Below are 16,374 nucleotides of genomic sequence, written 5' to 3' on the forward strand. Positions count from 1 at the left end.
GAGAAGTATGTTAAGATTGATTCCGACGCCGCTACGCAGGGCCACCGTCGCAGGCTCTGTGCGCCGCCAGCACACAATCCGGTCCACGCGGGCGCTGCTGGAGTTTATCAACGGCCGGATGGATAAAAATCGGCCAAAGGGACCGTCTTCGCAGACTCCAGAGAGTGTTTCTTCAATACTCGTATCGAAATACTCCTCCTCGCCCTACTATAGAATAGGCCCCTCCCCGGCGTCGAGCTGCTCGGGAAGCATCCAGGACACTCTACTGAGCTTGAATCAAACTGCAGACAATACAGATTACCACAAGGACCTGCGAAAGCTGGCCGACGAGGAGTCTGTCCTGAGTCTGCTGCTTCATTGCATGATTTCGGCAGTTGATCCCCAGTACAAAAACGCGCCGGCTGAGAGTCTCGCGCTGTCTTTCTTGGGCAGAGTTGATCCTGTTCCGCTGGTTGTGGAGTCGTCTGTTTTGGAAACATTCATGTTACGCCAACACTGGCGCGCTATCAGCTCCAGTACGACGACGCGGATCGCGTTCCAGCTGCTAAAACAGAAACTGAACCAGACAAAAGGCTGGAGTACTGCAGATCTGCCCGATAGCGAAGTTCTCAGCTGGATAAACAGCATATTGGCGCCGGATTTGTTCCGTTCTGTTTACGCTCTGAAAGATGTGCCCAAAGTGCCTGTTTCGGTGATATACGACATTCTGCTCCGCCAGCCGCAAAACAAGCAGGAGTTCTACTCGCTTGTGGAGCTTTACAAGCATTGGGGCCAGGAAGTGGTTCTTCTGGACCAGGAAAAGTGGTGGTATCGCAGCCAGTTGCAGGAACCTACAGATCCCATGTTTGACCGGAAACTGCTACTGCCGCCGGTCTTTTCAAATCTCTACTTTTTTGCGCTACGCGAGAGCCCGGAAGCGCTGGAGAACATACTGGACGTGTTCCTTTTGGGCAACTCAGCAGAGCTTGTGCCGCAAATAAGAGAAATTTTATGGCACACCGCTCTCGACGTTTCTGGCGAGAATAATAGCTGGCCGTGCAAACACTACTATCGCGCACAGTCGAAGCTGATTGCGGCCATCCACGCGGCGAACGAGAGCTCGGAAACCGACTTGGTGGATTTCAACACCATGCTTGTGGCGTCTGTGATCTCGTACTTTGACGACCGCGACAAGGCATACCAGCTATTTAAGGCAGCACAGGCCAAATTCGACAGATGGCAGCTTGATTCGTTTGACATCGACGGATTCGAGCGCGTCCTGAGCCAGCCACGGCCGGCACCATCTCACACGATCGAGGAACTGCGCCGGCTGCGCACAGACTTCAATGTCAAGTCGCTCTGTACATCCATTCTTCTTCTGCACACTCAGGATGACCCGTCCTGGGGCAGCGAGTTTGCCGACCAACTCATCTCTCTTGTGTCATCTCTAGACAGGAAGCTCACAGAACGGTACCCGGAAATATGGCTTTTCGTCATGTACAAAATCTTCACCACAAACGTGTCTCCCAACCGTCACCAGAAAATCTGGAACCATTTTGTTGCAAAAAATAGTTTCCACGTGAACCATAGAGCAGTGGACATTCTCATAGACAACATACCGTCGCGTAGCAGCCTGGTGCGGCTTCTGGAGGCTGGCGATTTTGCTTTGGACAACATCAATCTTGCGCACCTTGTCGCCAAGTTGTATCTTCTCAGCAAGCTATGTCTGCCTCCCAAAAAATCTGGACCAGCTCGAGAAAATAACCTAATTGACCGCTACGAGCGTGAACAGGATTCCATAATGGAGGAGCGCGCCATTCGGCAGAATCTGTCTATTGGGGTTTTTGAGACACCCATTGAGCTGGCACGGGCACTTTTCGAGCAGGACCACAGTTCCCGGCAAATGGTAGCTAAGCACCTTTTGGGCGAGTGTCTGATAGATCCCGCCGGCGCACACACCAGATATCAACAATTTCTTGCCGAGAATAGCCCGCTGGCGCTGTCGTCGCTGTTTCTGGCGGCTCTAAGGCTCCGTGAGCTTGGGAGTTATGATTCCATCTTTTGGGACGATAAAACACCTCTAGATTTTGCTATACACGAATTCAAGCTCAGAACCAACCAGGCGTACCAGGACAACCCAGATCTCATGTATCCCACAGAGAACCTTCTGCTGGTATATATTAAAGCCTTGGGAGAGTTTGAGAGGCGCGCCGAGCTGGCCTCTTTGATATGGGAACTGGTGGATCTGCGGTTTCCAATGACAGCCGAGCTGTTTGAAGCGTATCTATCCTACTTTACAAGAAACGACGCTAAACAGCTGATCCACGGACTCGAAAAGTATGCTGAATACAGAGCGTCGCTGGCTGAAGTGCGGACAGAAGGCGAACTGACAAAACTAAAACAGAGTCGCCGCGTTGAATTCAGCGACGGCACGTTTTCCAAGTTCCTCGATGCTCTAGATATTAATTGGGACATTATTAAATCATGGGACTGGCCAGGGAAATCTCACACTTGAGCCTGCTCTTTGCTCGCTCCCTCCGGCTCCTCCTTCTCCTCCTTTCTGAGTACTCGGAACCGAATGTACCATATGGCTTGGCTCAAATACAGCCCGACCTCGAGCGCCAGAACGACAGCGAACTGGATCATGCCCAGCACGTCCAGCTCGCCCACAAGGGTCCCGGCCATGGAAAAAATGGCCCCTGCAGAGTCCATCATTAGAAATATAAAATTGATGCCAACGACTCGGCCGTTCCTCTTAAGCAACTCGTAGTAGGGGGGCAAAAGTCCAAGAGCCAGGAACACGGCCGCAATGATCCCAAACACCGTGGTCGGCCACGTAATGCCCTCCTTGTATAGCCTCTTCAAAGGAATACCAAATCCCAGCTGCATTGCTAGCGACGTCGAGAGATAGCAAAAGCCGTACAATAAGACCCGTTTAAGCGGCGTGTTGTATGGCGGGTAGTACATGCTTTGCAGCCAGGCTATACCGCAGAGAATCGAGAACATCTGGGGCTGAAGCTGGTATGGGATATACGAGTCAGACGTGATGAAGTAGATGCCAAAGGGTATGCCTGATAAGACCCATAGAAACATAAAGATCGGGGGGAAACCGGTGGCATCCTTGCGCTTCCACAGAAAATATATCTGGGGAGACAGCTGGATGCACCATAAAACAGTGCCGATCGTGCTCAGGACGTTGGCAGCAGTGTTATTACCCATGGCCTGAAGAAGGACGATGGACTTTTTTATAGTGTTTAAAACTGAGCCGCATGGAAATTTGGCTAGTCGATTGCGCGGGAATTGTAAAATCTACTTGGTATTGATCTTGTATGCAGGAGGCTCTACTCGAGCCGAGCTAGGTGGCTCACCAGGTCTTCCAAATACGGATCGCCGCCCATTTTTTCGACCTCGCGATGCAGCAGAAGCAGATACTCGTCGTTGGGCCCAGACTCGCCGGCCGACTTGTGAATCACCTTTGCCGTCGTCTCGACGTCCTCTGGACCCACAAACGACTCGTTATCGACCGTTCCGATGTAGATCATCGACTCCACGACGTACCGCCCGTTTTCGCACGCCAGACCCTGCAACACGTCTTCGTGGCCGCAGGGGTCTGTCACGTTGAAGTGGATTTTGTGGATCGTGTAGCCGTCTTTTTCCCTAAAATCGAGGTACTTTGTTGCCATAGCAGCATATTGCGGCGGAATGTAGTAAATGCATCCCCAGACCCGGAGCTCGGAATAGAGCTGCGCACTGTCGTTGATGATCTGCTGTGCCTCTGGGTTGTCTGCCAGCTCGTACTTCAGAATATCCGGCTTAAACTCCGGCGTATCCACGATCTTGTCACTCGGGATAATCGTCACCACACGGCCCTTTTGTTCGGGAGTGCCTCTGTTGTCGTAACTGCTCTGCCAGAACCGTCTAGCGTAGCCCTGTATGTAGCCGGGAAACCTGACGAACTCGCGCGAGATGTCCAGTTCGTGGAGCGGCGGCTTCCACAGCAGCGAGCCGTAGCCGACGACCCAAAGCGGCGAGTCTCTTGTCATGGTTTATATATAGCGGGACACCACCGTTTTTTTTTGTTTTTTTTTGGATGCTTTTTTTTTATTCCTTTGCAGACCCGAGTCTCTGGCCGCGGCCTTGGAACGCGTTGTTGGACATTCTACGCAAAAACGAAGTTTGTGTCGCGGCGCTCTTTGCCGGCTGCTTGGCCTGGAACATCATACCGTACGGCCGCTGGAAAATGCGCGAGTTATAGTCGATGCCCGTGAGCCTCGAAATGGTCGTTCTGAGCCACACGGGGGCCGGTAGATACCCCTGCGAGTAGTACCACACGTTGTGGGTTGTGGTGGTGGCAGTGGTGCCGACGCGGTGAGGGGGCTCGAGCATCTGCTGCCCTGTGATGACCGACATCAGAGGCCCCAGGGAGGCGGTCTCGATGCAGTTGTAAATGTACGCGGCGCACATGCCAGTGAGGGCCTGGAAAAAACTTGCTCGACCGTCGACAAGCAGCCTGAAGCCCAGAAAAACAGCTGGCAGCAACGACGCCTTGATTTGCATGAAGTAGAAGTTGACCGTCTGGTCGTAGTTCGCCACACACCACGTATATGTGAGCGCAGAGAGCAGCGAAGGGGTGGACGAGATCAGGGGCGGCGCAGTGAAAAATGTGGTCAGCACTATTATGGGCAGAATAATGAGATGATAGTAGATGTAGTCAGGCAGGATCCTGGAGAATTTGCCCTCCTCGAGGCCCCGCGAAAAACTGTAAACCATGTATATCTCGGTCAGTCCCTGCATTGGCTGCGGGTGTGGCACGAGCAGGCCGGTGAAAATGCGGTAGAACTGCCACTCGTTCCAGACAGCAGGCCAGTACCATACAAATGACACATACGGCACAAGATTGAGCGCGTTCAGCGCACACATAGCCAGCGACGTGAGCGTGATTGTGCGCGTGACCGGCGGAATCGTAGAAACAAATCTGTGTCAGTGCAATTGGACAGATACTTACTGTGCTAATTCTGACATGGGAAAATACGAGAAAGTGTTTTTTTTTGAGATAACTAGATTTATTTACTGATGGCATTGCGGTATGAAAATATAGCACGGGTGGCCCGCTCGGCCAGGCTGACGTACCTGCTGCTGGTAGTTGTGGTGGTATTATATGTGCGCTCACGCAATAATGATTCCGACAGTCAATTGGACGAGCACTCGCAAGCATTGGAGACCCTCCGGCAGAAGGAACGAGATCGAATGATCACAGAACGGGCCCTGGAAATGGCCAACGAGCAGGTCATGGAGACCAAGTGGTTCAAAGGCAACAAGCTCGATATCCGGTGTCCTGACTATGTCGAGTACTCGCAGCACAGACACGAGCCGTACTCCGAAGGACCCCTAAAATTGGCATATATGCGACCGGCCAAAGATTGCCGCACCTTCACCAGCAGCGCCGTCGAGAGCGTCATCGAGGACATGCGGCTGCGCATGGCCGATCCCGACCTGTTCCGCTTGTTTGAAAACGCCTTCCCCAACACCTTGGACACCACAGTTCTGTGGCACGATCCAGATAATGCAGAAACTAACAGCCCCCGCACTTTTATTTCGACAGGCGACATCCACGCAGAATGGCTGCGTGACTCGGCGCGCCAGCTTAGTGTGTACCAGCCACTCGTCAAGAAAGACGCCAAGCTGCAGCAATTAATCAAGGGAGCCATTATCCAGCAGGCCCTGTACATCAAGAAGGCGCCCTATTGCAACGCGTTCCAGCCGCCAGAAGGCTCTGGAGTGGTCCGCAAGCCGTCGAGCGTCGACCATGTTGGACCTCGTCCGCCTTGGAAACACGTTTTCGAGTGCAAATGGGAGCTGGACTCGCTTGCTTCGTTTCTCACCCTGACCAACGAGTACTACAAAAACTCGCGCGACAACTCAATTTTCCGCCACCAGAGCTGGAAAGACGCATTTGAGCTGGTTCTGACTGTGCTGCGCCGCGAGTCTATCCCCACGTTCGACGAGAATGGCGACCTGCTGCCGTTCTACTACGTTTTCCAGCGAGAAACGACAATAGGAACGGAAACACTGAGTCTTGCGGGCTCAGGCAACCCCGTTTGCGGCAACACGGGGCTTATACGGTCGGCGTTCAGACCGTCGGACGACGCGTGTATTTATCAACTCTTCATCCCGGCCAATGCGCAATTGCAGGTTGAGCTGGCTACGTTGGAGCCCGCTCTGCGCGAGAACGGACTTAGAGATTTTGCCGACTCAGTGCGGGACTACGCTGCGGCCATTCGCAAGGGCATCGAGGAGTTTGGCGTTGTGAACCATAGAAAGTATGGCACCGTGTTCGCGTACGAAGTTGACGGCTTTGGCGGGGTAAACATCATGGACGACGCTAACATTCCGTCGCTTCTGGCCCTGCCAGATATGGGATATCTAGACAAAAGCGACGAAATCTACCAGAATACCAGAAAGATGATTCTTTCCAAAGACGGCAACCCGTACTATTTCCAAGGAAAATATTTCAGGGGCATTGGTGGCCCGCATGTGGGGCTTTCCAATGCGTGGCCAATGTCATTGCTGCTTCAAATCCGCACAACAGACGACGAAGACGAAATCATGGAGCTTCTGGAACTCGTCAAGACTACCACAGCGGGTCTGGGCCTGATGCACGAGAGCATCCACGTTAACGCCCCAAACCACCAGTATACAAGGCCGTGGTTTAGCTGGTGCAACAGCGAATTTGCAAAGACAATCCTCGACCTGGCAAAAAGAAAACCTAATCTTATTTTCAAGCACGAGTATTCCGAGCCGTATATAGTGTAATTTTGGCACGAAAAATTAATTATTGTATTTATGAAAAAGGTCAATTTGTATTCCGCCATTGCTCTCCGCAATGAGTGCGACGAGGCGCTGCCAGATATAATGGCTCGGCTGGGATACAGCCAATCGTTTTTCAACACCGATTTCAAGCTTCTCGTGGGGTATCTATCGGTTGGGGCTAGCGCGTTGATGTACTGGCTGGAGAAGAAATACAACAACGACTTCTCAAACTCGGAATATGTCAATTACACGACGGTGCTAGTGGTGGTGTTTTTCATCCTGAACGGCATATGGGTTGGATTTTCCAAGTTTGTCGAAAAGAACGTCAAGTACGTTGGCACCAAGGGCTCGAAAAAAGTGACAATCAGCACCAAGCTCAAGTCCAAGGCTGAGCCTGTCTACTACATGACGCTTGCAGACGGCAAAAACACCATCCAACATACGCTCGAAATGCCCAAGGTGTTTAATTCGGATGGATATCTTGTCCCCACCGAGCTACTTAAAGTTATCGAACAGCTGGTGCAAGAAGTGGAAAAAAATAACTGAATTTATTTATCCTCTATCACGTCGTCCATACGACTGAATTTCTTGAGAGCGCGGTACCACGAGTATGGAAGCACCTGCAAAATTGGAATGAACCGCGCGTACAGCGGAAATGCAAAAAACCCGTTTTCGCCGCGTTCTATCAACTCGACAACCCGTTGTGCCAGCTTGCAATGGTCTACCAGAGGAGCCCAAAAATACCTGTCAACACGCACGTCCTCGAACATCCGAGTGGTCAACTGGCCAGGTATAATCGTGCTGATGACTACGCTGTCGGGAACCTCGTGTCTGAGAGCCATGAAAAATGTATGTAGACCTGCTTTTGTGGCAGAATAGCCAGACAGGCCGCGTGGAGAAACAAACCCAAGCACAGAGCTCACACACACAAGATGGAGCCTGTTTGGGTGTCTATGGTGTTTGATGGCGTGCTGTATGAGCTGCACGTTGGCAAAATAATTGATATCGAAAAGTTCTCGTAGCTCTGACGGTTGCAAATGTAGAGTTTGTTTGGTCTGGCGGACGCCAGCATTACAAATCACGGCATCTAACCGGTCGACGCTGCCAAAGATAGTGTTCAGCGCAGTCTGCAGCGACTTTTGGTCCGCCACATTGCACTGCAGAAATTGCACGTTTTTGGTCGAAACCAGCAGCGGCTCGAGCTGAGCGGATTTTTCCTGGTCCAAAACGAAAACCGTTGCGCTATCGCAAATTCTGCGCACAATTTCCAGTCCAAGACCGTGAGACCCGCCAGTTATAATAACATTCATGTGCTTGCGCCGCGGATACTTGCACCGTTTGCTGCGCAGGTTCAGATATCGTAGAACCCAGCATATGACCACATAAGATCCAAACCGCAAGTATTTACGGTCATTCATCCGTAGGTACATTGGCACCGCGTAGACCCAGACCCCTAGGGGATTCAGAAGGGTGCACAAAAGTAGGTGCACAATCCAGTCAATAGAGATCTGGTTACTGCTCACTAGCAGGGACGATGGCCTTATGTAGCTAGCATCAAAAAACATGTGGAAGTATTACGTAAGAGACAAATTTTAGATATTTAGACGGAGCCATGCGTAGAGCCGGCCGTAGGCTTACTAGCAAGCTCTACATAGTGTTATTTCTAGCAGTACATTACCAATCAACTTAGCTAAAATACATCATTGGCTCTTATTGACACTCTTGTTGATGGAGATTCCATTCAGCTTGGTGTTGTGGGACGGAGTCGGGATGAACTTTCTGACGGTGCGGATATCGTCCGACGAGTAGCCAGGAATGCGAATGTTCCAGTTTCTTTCCAAATGAAGCTGCACATCGCGCACGTCGAGACTCTCAGACTTGCGATGTTTGGCCAAACGGCATGCAAACGAGGTCACAGAGGTGATAAACTCGTCTGCGAGGTCCAGCAACAGGTCTTCCACGTCTCCGTCGATCGAAATCTCAGCGTCGCCCTCGTCCGCCCCAACAGACCTAACAAGCTCTTTGAGCTTTCTGCGGTTGAGCACTCGCTCGCCTTCCAGCTCGAAGTTCTGTGGCCGAACGAGAACAGGAGTGGTCAAAGAGGCTGCACCAATGGAGTTGCCGTTCAGAATGGACGGCCTGTTGTTCTGCTTGACAGAGACCGGCTGCGGAGTGCCAATGTTGAGCTCCTCTGGAATTGGCATGTTTTGGAACCGCGACCGCGACGACTCCGACGAGACATTGCCGGCCATAGGCGTGGCAGAGGTGCCTGGACCAGCCCCTGGCACCGGCTTGGACGCGGCAGCATTGACATTAGTGATCGGAGTGCTTGCTCCGGAGGTTCCCACCTTCTGCTTCTTGATTGGCGGCTGCTGTTGCACGGGCGTTTTCTGGGGGGGCATCTTCCCGCTGGCCATCTGCTGCATTTGTACGGACATCGGCATCTGGCCCATCATCTGCTGCTGCATGGCTGGTGATTGCGACTGCGCTGGCTGCGACATCCTCTGTGCTTGAGAATTGGTATTTTGGCCTTGGATCTGCTGCTGTTGCATCATCCTTTGCTGCTGGAGAGCCTGTTGTTGTGGATTCATCATCTGCTGCGGGTACACGTCTCCCTGTGACTGTTGGGACCCCATTCGGGACTGGTTGGCCATTCCGCCCTGAGAAAGATTCAGCTGCTGGGCCAGTTGCTGGGCAAAACGTCTGCACTGCTCCACCTTGCCGCTCAGTTCTCTCTCTTTTTGCATGTATTGCGCCATCTCGTTTGCCGGCGTGTTTGGATCATTGAGTTTGCCCTGGATTACAGCCAAATGAGCCTTGAACTGCTCTGCAAGCCGAAAGACCTGCTGGTATTTCGCGTGTTGGTCTTGTGTACTCGGTGCTCCAGAGCCCTGAGGAGGAGGAGTGCCTGCACCCAGAGAAGGCGACGACTGCTGGCGCTGTACCGGCTGTGGACCCATGTTCGGACGCGAGCCCGGAATGTTCTGCTGTGGAGACGTGCTCATGCCGCCCTGAGCCCGCGCAGTCGCGGTCTGTGTGTTTCCAAGCTGCTGCGGTGTACCCATTTGGGAAGACATTCCAGAAGCCATGTTTGGTGCCGGAGAGCTTTGTTGTCCGGCCACAGGCGTTCCAGAGCCTCTGTTTTGCGATTGAGCATTCAGCATCTGCTGTCTCCTGTTGTACTTCATCAAAACCTCCTTGATTTTCTGCGCCTTCTCCATATGTTCCTTCCCCTCGGGAGTGTCGATACCTGCGCGCTCGGCCAAGTCTTTCTCCAGCTGGTAATGCCTAAAAAGCTGTTGCGCATGCTGCGGAGTGATTTGCATAATGTTGCGCTGTCCTTGCGTGTTTGGCGGAGATTGACTCATGGCTGGAGCAATTGGGAAAGACAGATGAATGTTTTTTATTTTTTTTTAAGTTGAGCGTCGATCGACGTATGGGTATAAAAGTACAGAGGGATATACAATCGACCCTATTTGCGCTTGCGCAAGTGCAAAAGTAGCTGGTTGCCTTTCCCAGCGTAGTGCTCGCTGTCCATCACGCCAATGATGATTTTTCCGGGCGTCTTGTTCAAAAGTCTGGCCTGCGACCCAATAATGCATCCTATAAGCTCAGACTTGGCCTGTCGGTCCCTAAATATCTTCCAGATTTCAATATTCTGTTCGCCGCATACAACCAGGATCTGCTCGCAGCTGTCGTACGTGGCATCCTGAACCTCGAACCCGAAACGGAGAATTTCTGTTCGTGAAGTGGTCACAACATGCTCTTTGCTGTACTTCACAAACATACAGTACCGAGAGTAGACCAGCAACAGGTCATAGTCGGTGTGTTTGTCGTTGACAGGTTGCTTGAAAGCGGCAATTGGCCTCTGGCCACGTACACGCGACTTGAGGTCCCTTTGCGAATCTGTCTTGTTGAGTTGGGTGTTGCCCATCGTGTTGAGGTTCGATAGGTAAAAAATGGGACTGTTCTCGTTGATGTGGCTGATCACAAAGTCTGTTGGGTATAGTAGATGCAGCCCAAGAACCTTGAAGATTGGCCTCATCGACTCAAACTTCAGCTTCCATCCGTTGCTGGCAGTCACAATGCTGAACATAATCTTTTTGTCCGTCCAGCAAAATAAGATATCGCACTCCATCACGATGGGTCCGCGACGAATGGTCTGGGGGCCTACTTCAAAAGAGTTCACGCCCTTAGCAATCTGGTACAGCCTGGAGTTGCACGGCAGATTTCGCTCGTAACAGTCATAAATATCCTTTGTGTCCACCTTGTACAGCTTGTCCTTTAGAAGGAGGAAAGCCATATCCTCATGCATGATGGTAATTTTGACGGCATCAGGATACGAACAGATCTTCTTCCACGTTGCTGGCTGGTCGTGTTTACCCATGTAGATCCCGTCGGCTGTTCCAACAACAAAGAAAAGTTCTCTACCCCTGCGGAAAGTGTCAACGCTGAGCACTTGGGTATTAGCAATTGGAGGGACAGAGTATGGCTTGAACTTCGATTGAGCAAGAGCCTGCTGTACAAGATCAAGTTCAGTTTTCTCAATTGGCAGCATGGTGAACTCGTAATAGGGAACCGGAATCTGGAATGATGTGCCGTTGATTAGTTTGAGTTCGTATGCTTTGCTTAGTTTGGTGAACAGTTCATCCTTATATTTCGGAATGTCTTTGATGAAATTGTTGAAAAGAGTAGGGGCATCTACACGCTCGTTCCGGACATTGTAGGTGTAACAGTTTCCAGCGTCTTTCAATATTAGTGTTTTTTCTCCGTTTTCCTCATGTACCGTATGTTCAAGATATTGCAGCGCAATAGGAGGCTTGTTGAGCAAGTAGGTGGCCTCTTTATGTTCGCGCTTAACCAGAGGAAGTAGATAGTTGTCTAGAAGGTAGAGGATGGCGCTTTCTGAAGAAACGGTTGTACGAAGATTGATGTCTATTGGAACGCGAAGTTTTCTCTTGGCATTGAAGAGATCCACCATCTCCAAGTATAAATAGTCCGTGCAGACCAGCTTCTCGTTCAATTTGATCTTCTTGTCTAGATCAGTAGTAAAGTCGCTGATCTTGTTGATTTTGTTGAGGAGGTCAAAAATGTCCTGAGCCAATGCAACAAGTTTGTCGTCCTCCATTTTGGTGTACAGCTTTTTGAGATCAAGCACCATAAGTCTCATTGGAGCAAACGCTTGAAGAAAATAAGAGTGGAAAAGCTCTCTGGCAGATGCAAGATAGTTGTTCCCGAGGGCCAGCTCGTCCGTTTGCTCAGTGACCTGAATCCACTCTCTAAATTGTTCGTTGGCAGCAACTTTCGCCAGATACACCATGCTTCGGGAGATGTACTCGTAATCGCGTTCAAGTTTGAAGAGCCAGTGTTTCAATGAGTCTAATACGTAACGGTCGTTGACGAAAAAGTGGTTATCAAAGGCTGGTTTCAATCGTTTGCGCACTAGTTTCTCCAGATACTCGTATAGGGCCCTCAGGGGAACAAAAGTTTTCTGGAAATCTGCCTCCTGGTCTGCAGGGAGGTTCTTCGCCTCTTTGAATGCTGGGCCGTAATGGAAAACCATGCGCTTCAGATTAATTCTGAACTTGCGAAGCAGCAAAAACAGCTCAAAAATTGCATTCTGGCGATGGAATTCCAACGAGTTCCAGTCTGTGAGAGTTTGTGCTTCATCTTCAGTTATGAGCCAGAATGCACTGTATTGAGCACCATCGAAATAGTCGAGATCATGGACTTGACCGCTGGGACGTGAGTCGACAATTAGCTTGATGCTATCGGGCAAGTGGTCTATCGTAACAGGGCTTTCGTCTATGCTAACCATCGAACCGCCTGAGTTCTTGAACAGCAGCGAATTGTATGTATCATTGGATACTCTGTACCCCTTGCGGTCAAAATAGTTCAGGGTTCCCACAGAGTCGCGCAATTCGTCTTCTTCAACAGAGTCCGATCGGAGAGCAGGCCTGGCCACGGGCTGACTTGCTTCCTCGAAAAGCGATTTCTGCGACTCGTGCGATAAGTTTGGCTTGAAAAAAGGTTTGCGTGACAGGCTTGACGCCGCGGATGCCGATGAGTCGCTACGTACACTGCTCATGCGATTCTTGTCGTAAAGGCTTTGTGTTGGGGTTGAATTCTTGTTTGTTTCTGCGAAACTCGGTCTGAATAAGGATTTTTGAGGGCTGTGTGTAAGATAGGTCTTTGGAGGCACCGGAGGAGGCGGGCTAGGTGACCGAGAAAGTAAATCTGAGGGATCTGAGGGTGGACTCATTGCTCCTGTTTTCGAGCTGAGCGGCGGTACAGGCTGTGCTCCAAAAGCCGACATCTGACGAAAAAACTGGCTCTCCATGAGCTGGATGTTTCTCATGTACCGCGTCTGCGGGGATTCCTCCGGCTGCGACATTGGATGGAGTTTGAAGTAAAATAAATAAAAATAAACAAGATAACATACATATACACATCCCTACACGGGAGAATGGGACCGTGGATAGCCAGGTCGTGGGAGCTGTTTGGAAGGCCAAAAGATGGAGCTTGACGTTCAATGGGGTTCTGACTGGGCCGGGGAATTACCATTTCCAGTTTACAGTTATCTTACCAGATTAATCTCCGGTGTGCTAATCGGGATAATGAATTACTGCTTTAGGAAATACACGTCCGGCAAACACTTGTCTGTACCCAGGGTGGATAAGTGCTGTCTGGATTACATGTCCTTATCTTGAGCAAGAAAAGCATGGTAGGCGGTTATTACTAAGGAAAGAACATATAGTTTCTGTTATATATCGTGAGATACACGGTGAAAAATTTTAGATTATTACTAAAATTTGATTAAAATTTTTTTTGTCCTGTCAAAAGTATAAAAGGCTAGAGAATTCCCATTTTTCTTTTTTGGCAAACCGCCCCTATTATTCCAGATGGCTCAAACGTTGGACTGTTCTAAAGCTGTCGAATACCTTTCGACCTACTCGGAGAAGGATGGACTTTCTGTCCACGACCTGATGGACAACAAGCTCCACGGTGGGCTCACCTACAACGATTTCCTTATCTTGCCTGGTAAGATTGATTTCCCTGCCAAGGACGTGGATTTGGAGACCAAGTTGACTAAGAAGATCACCTTGAAGACCCCTTTTGTTTCTTCTCCGATGGATACCGTTACTGAGTCCAACATGGCCATCCACATGGCTCTTTTGGGAGGTATTGGTATCATTCACCACAACTGCACTGCAGAAGAGCAGGCAGAAATGGTGAGAAAGGTCAAGAAGTACGAGAATGGGTTCATCAACGATCCGGTTGCCATCTCGCCTTCGACCACGGTTGAGACCGTCAAGGCTATGGGCCAGCAATTCGGTTTCACTTCTTTCCCAGTGACCGGTAAGTACTTCTCTTTTGCTCTTTTGGTGATGATCGAACTTCTAAAATAACTTTCGTTCTACCGATACGATCAAACGATCTTGTGGAAATTCAATATCCTGAAGAAGAGCATTCATTCGTACTAACAATCTAGAAACTGGTAAAGTCGGAGGAAAACTCGTTGGTATTATCACCTCTAGAGATGTCCAATTCCACGAGAACGATGCCAGCCCTGTTTCGGAGATCATGACTACTGATTTGATCACCGCCAAGGCTGGAATTTCTCTGGCTGAAGGAAACGACATTCTGAGGAAATCCAAAAAGGGTAAGCTTCCAATTGTCGACAGCGAGGGAAACTTGGTGTCTATGCTTTCCAGAACCGACTTGCAGAAAAACCAGGACTATCCTCACGCCTCCAAATCTTTCCAAAGCAAGCAGCTGCTCTGTGGTGCCGCCATCGGTACTCTGGACAGTGACAAACAGAGGCTCGCCAAGCTGGTTGACGCTGGTTTGGACGTTGTTGTCCTAGACTCTTCTCAAGGTAATTCTGTTTTCCAGCTGAACATGATCAAGTGGATCAAGCAGACTTTCCCAGACTTGCAGGTCATTGCCGGTAATGTTGTCACCAGAGAACAGGCTGCGCAACTGATAGAGGCTGGTGCAGACGGTCTCAGAATAGGTATGGGTTCGGGATCTATTTGTATCACCCAAGAGGTTATGGCTTGTGGTAGACCACAAGGTACTGCCGTCTACAAGGTGACCCAGTTTGCTAACCAGTTCGGCGTGCCATGTATTGCTGACGGAGGTGTTTCCAATATCGGCCACATCACCAAGGCCCTTGCTTTGGGAGCATCCTGTGTCATGATGGGAAGCATGCTTGCTGGAACTTCTGAATCTCCAGGTGAGTACTTCTACAGAGACGGAAAGAGACTCAAGACGTACAGAGGTATGGGGTCGATCGACGCCATGCAACAAACTGCTACCAACGCCAACGCCTCCACGTCGAGATACTTTAGTGAGGGCGACAAGGTTCTCGTTGCACAGGGTGTCAGTGGATCCGTTTTGGACAAGGGGTCTGTCACCAAGTTCGTTCCATACCTGTATAACGGACTGCAGCACTCTTGTCAGGATATTGGTGTCAAGAGTATTGTTGCTCTAAGAGAGGAGACCATCAAGGGTAACGTCAGATTTGAGATCAGAACTGCGTCCGCCCAGATGGAGGGTGGCGTCCACGGACTGTACTCGTTCGAAAAGAGACTGCACAACTAGGAGCACGGGTTTATATATAATGTAAGATATACCGTTTGGTGAAAAAAAATTTACTTTTGCTGCTACTACCGCTTCACTATTCATCTTAATTGAACTTCAATTATTTATCATATACCTGGCTACGCCCGGTGGTCGCTCAAACGGTCTCCAAAACAACATCTTTGAAACCTCCAGCAACCTTCTTGCCCTTCTCCTCAACAGAACCCTCGCCGTGCAAAGCAAGCAAGTTACCGAGGTCAAACTTTGGCTGCTTGAGCAGCTTGACCTTTCTGATGTGAACGTTCTGCAATGGGAAGATGGATTGGGTGCTCTTCTCAATCTCTCTGCCGATAGCCTCTGGGATCAGCTTGCCGGTCAACTGAGCCAAGGTGGAGTTAGAGACCTCTCTGGTCATGATCTCCATCATCTTCTTTCTCACTTCTCTCAACTTGGAGGACTGAGCGTAGGTGGTCTTCTTGATTTGGTTGGCTTGTCTCTTGGTGAAAGCAATGCAGAAAACTCTCAAAACATAGTCATCGGAGGTCTTGACAGTGACGCTGGCCTCCACAAGGGATTGCCATTTTCTAACAAGGGATCTCAGCTTGTCGGTGGTGAAGTCCATGCCGTGGAAGTTGGTGAGCAGGTTCTTACCTTGGACCTCGTCAACTCTCAGCTTGATCTTCTTGTACGAGTGGTCTTCGGAACCTTGCAGGTCAGCAAGACAAACCTCAACAACTCTGCCCTTGAGACCGTCAGCAGCGTTCTTCAAACCGGTACTCTTGTTGATCAAAGTCTTGCCGACGTTTCTGTTTTCGAAGGTGGTTGGGGCCTTGATGTCGTACCACTCCTTCTTGGTGAATGGGTCGACAACCCTCTTCTTGATACCTTTCTTTCCCTTGGACAGTCTCTTGTTCTTTCCAATAGCCATGTTGCGTAAAGAGAGTTTTTCAAAATATTTTTCACGATAAATTTTTCATAAATGCGAGCTGCCCGCTCCAA

General features: G+C 50.1%; 11 protein-coding genes across 11 annotated transcripts; 4 read left to right on the top strand and 7 right to left on the bottom strand.

Moving 5' to 3' along the window:
* Positions 1-7: 7 nt before the first annotated feature.
* OGAPODRAFT_7022 (uncharacterized protein) lies at positions 8-2,397 on the top strand (the record flags this gene model as incomplete). Its single annotated transcript, XM_018355843.1, has 2 exons — positions 8-2,347; positions 2,386-2,397. 2 exons carry the CDS (start codon positions 8-10, stop codon positions 2,395-2,397), a joined length of 2,352 nt encoding a protein of 783 aa, XP_018212339.1.
* Positions 243-3,198, bottom strand: OGAPODRAFT_98190 (uncharacterized protein; the record flags this gene model as incomplete). The annotated part of the gene is made up of 1 exon (XM_018357998.1): positions 243-3,198. The coding sequence occupies one exon, from the start codon at positions 3,196-3,198 to the stop codon at positions 2,485-2,487; it is 714 nt and encodes a 237-aa protein (XP_018212340.1). The 3' UTR covers positions 243-2,484.
* Positions 3,199-3,254: 56 nt separating this feature from the next.
* On the bottom strand, positions 3,255-4,946 carry OGAPODRAFT_15762 (uncharacterized protein). Its single transcript, XM_018353946.1, has one exon. The coding sequence runs from the start codon at positions 4,020-4,022 to the stop codon at positions 3,321-3,323; it is 702 nt and encodes a 233-aa protein (XP_018212342.1). The 5' UTR covers positions 4,023-4,946; the 3' UTR covers positions 3,255-3,320.
* Positions 3,255-5,001, bottom strand: OGAPODRAFT_92799 (uncharacterized protein; the record flags this gene model as incomplete). The annotated part of the gene is made up of 2 exons (XM_018357224.1): positions 3,255-4,954; positions 4,985-5,001. 2 exons carry the CDS (start codon positions 4,999-5,001, stop codon positions 4,081-4,083), a joined length of 891 nt encoding a protein of 296 aa, XP_018212341.1. The 3' UTR covers positions 3,255-4,080.
* Positions 5,002-5,268: 267 nt separating this feature from the next.
* Positions 5,269-6,792, top strand: OGAPODRAFT_46418 (uncharacterized protein; the record flags this gene model as incomplete). Its single annotated transcript, XM_018355517.1, has 1 exon — positions 5,269-6,792. One exon carries the CDS (start codon positions 5,269-5,271, stop codon positions 6,790-6,792), a length of 1,524 nt encoding a protein of 507 aa, XP_018212343.1.
* Positions 6,793-6,822: 30 nt separating this feature from the next.
* On the top strand, positions 6,823-7,256 carry OGAPODRAFT_92801 (uncharacterized protein; the record flags this gene model as incomplete). The annotated part of the gene is made up of 2 exons (XM_018357225.1): positions 6,823-7,169; positions 7,208-7,256. The coding sequence occupies 2 exons, from the start codon at positions 6,823-6,825 to the stop codon at positions 7,254-7,256; spliced, it is 396 nt and encodes a 131-aa protein (XP_018212344.1).
* Positions 6,834-8,312, bottom strand: OGAPODRAFT_81682 (uncharacterized protein). Its single transcript, XM_018356552.1, has one exon. The coding sequence runs from the start codon at positions 8,217-8,219 to the stop codon at positions 7,338-7,340; it is 882 nt and encodes a 293-aa protein (XP_018212345.1). The 5' UTR covers positions 8,220-8,312; the 3' UTR covers positions 6,834-7,337.
* Positions 8,313-8,546: 234 nt separating this feature from the next.
* OGAPODRAFT_15765 (uncharacterized protein) lies at positions 8,547-10,187 on the bottom strand (the record flags this gene model as incomplete). Its single annotated transcript, XM_018353947.1, has 1 exon — positions 8,547-10,187. A coding segment is annotated over exon 1 (1,243 nt), but the record flags the coding sequence as incomplete, so codon positions are not given.
* A 28-nt stretch (positions 10,188-10,215) lies between these two features.
* On the bottom strand, positions 10,216-13,183 carry OGAPODRAFT_92804 (uncharacterized protein; the record flags this gene model as incomplete). Its single annotated transcript, XM_018357226.1, has 1 exon — positions 10,216-13,183. One exon carries the CDS (start codon positions 13,181-13,183, stop codon positions 10,262-10,264), a length of 2,922 nt encoding a protein of 973 aa, XP_018212347.1. The 3' UTR covers positions 10,216-10,261.
* A 502-nt stretch (positions 13,184-13,685) lies between these two features.
* OGAPODRAFT_15766 (inosine-5'-monophosphate dehydrogenase IMD2) lies at positions 13,686-15,444 on the top strand. Its single transcript, XM_018353948.1, has 2 exons — positions 13,686-14,148; positions 14,282-15,444. Exons 1-2 carry the CDS (start codon positions 13,692-13,694, stop codon positions 15,394-15,396), a joined length of 1,572 nt encoding a protein of 523 aa, XP_018212348.1. The 5' UTR covers positions 13,686-13,691; the 3' UTR covers positions 15,397-15,444.
* A 36-nt stretch (positions 15,445-15,480) lies between these two features.
* Positions 15,481-16,327, bottom strand: OGAPODRAFT_15768 (40S ribosomal protein S3aE). Its single transcript, XM_018353949.1, has one exon. The coding sequence runs from the start codon at positions 16,301-16,303 to the stop codon at positions 15,533-15,535; it is 771 nt and encodes a 256-aa protein (XP_018212349.1). The 5' UTR covers positions 16,304-16,327; the 3' UTR covers positions 15,481-15,532.
* Positions 16,328-16,374: the final 47 nt, after the last annotated feature.

Source organism: Ogataea polymorpha (genome assembly GCF_001664045.1).
Source record: "Ogataea polymorpha strain NCYC 495 leu1.1 chromosome Unknown OGAPOscaffold_2, whole genome shotgun sequence".
Classification (NCBI taxonomy): domain Eukaryota; kingdom Fungi; phylum Ascomycota; class Pichiomycetes; order Pichiales; family Pichiaceae; genus Ogataea; species Ogataea polymorpha.

What these genes read in the sequence shown, in the direction of transcription:
- OGAPODRAFT_15762 (XM_018353946.1), bottom strand. Translation starts at nt 4,022, where the DNA reads ATGACAAGAGACTCGCCGCTTTGGGTCGTCGGCTACGGCTCGCTGCTG.
- OGAPODRAFT_15768 (XM_018353949.1), bottom strand. Translation starts at nt 16,303, where the DNA reads ATGGCTATTGGAAAGAACAAGAGACTGTCCAAGGGAAAGAAAGGTATC.
- OGAPODRAFT_15766 (XM_018353948.1), top strand. Translation starts at nt 13,692, where the DNA reads ATGGCTCAAACGTTGGACTGTTCTAAAGCTGTCGAATACCTTTCGACC. An exon ending in CACTTCTTTCCCAGTGACCG is followed by an intron (nt 14,149 to 14,281) that starts GTAAGTACTTCT and finishes CTAACAATCTAG; the next exon opens with AAACTGGTAAAGTCGGAGGA.
- OGAPODRAFT_81682 (XM_018356552.1), bottom strand. Translation starts at nt 8,219, where the DNA reads ATGTACCTACGGATGAATGACCGTAAATACTTGCGGTTTGGATCTTAT.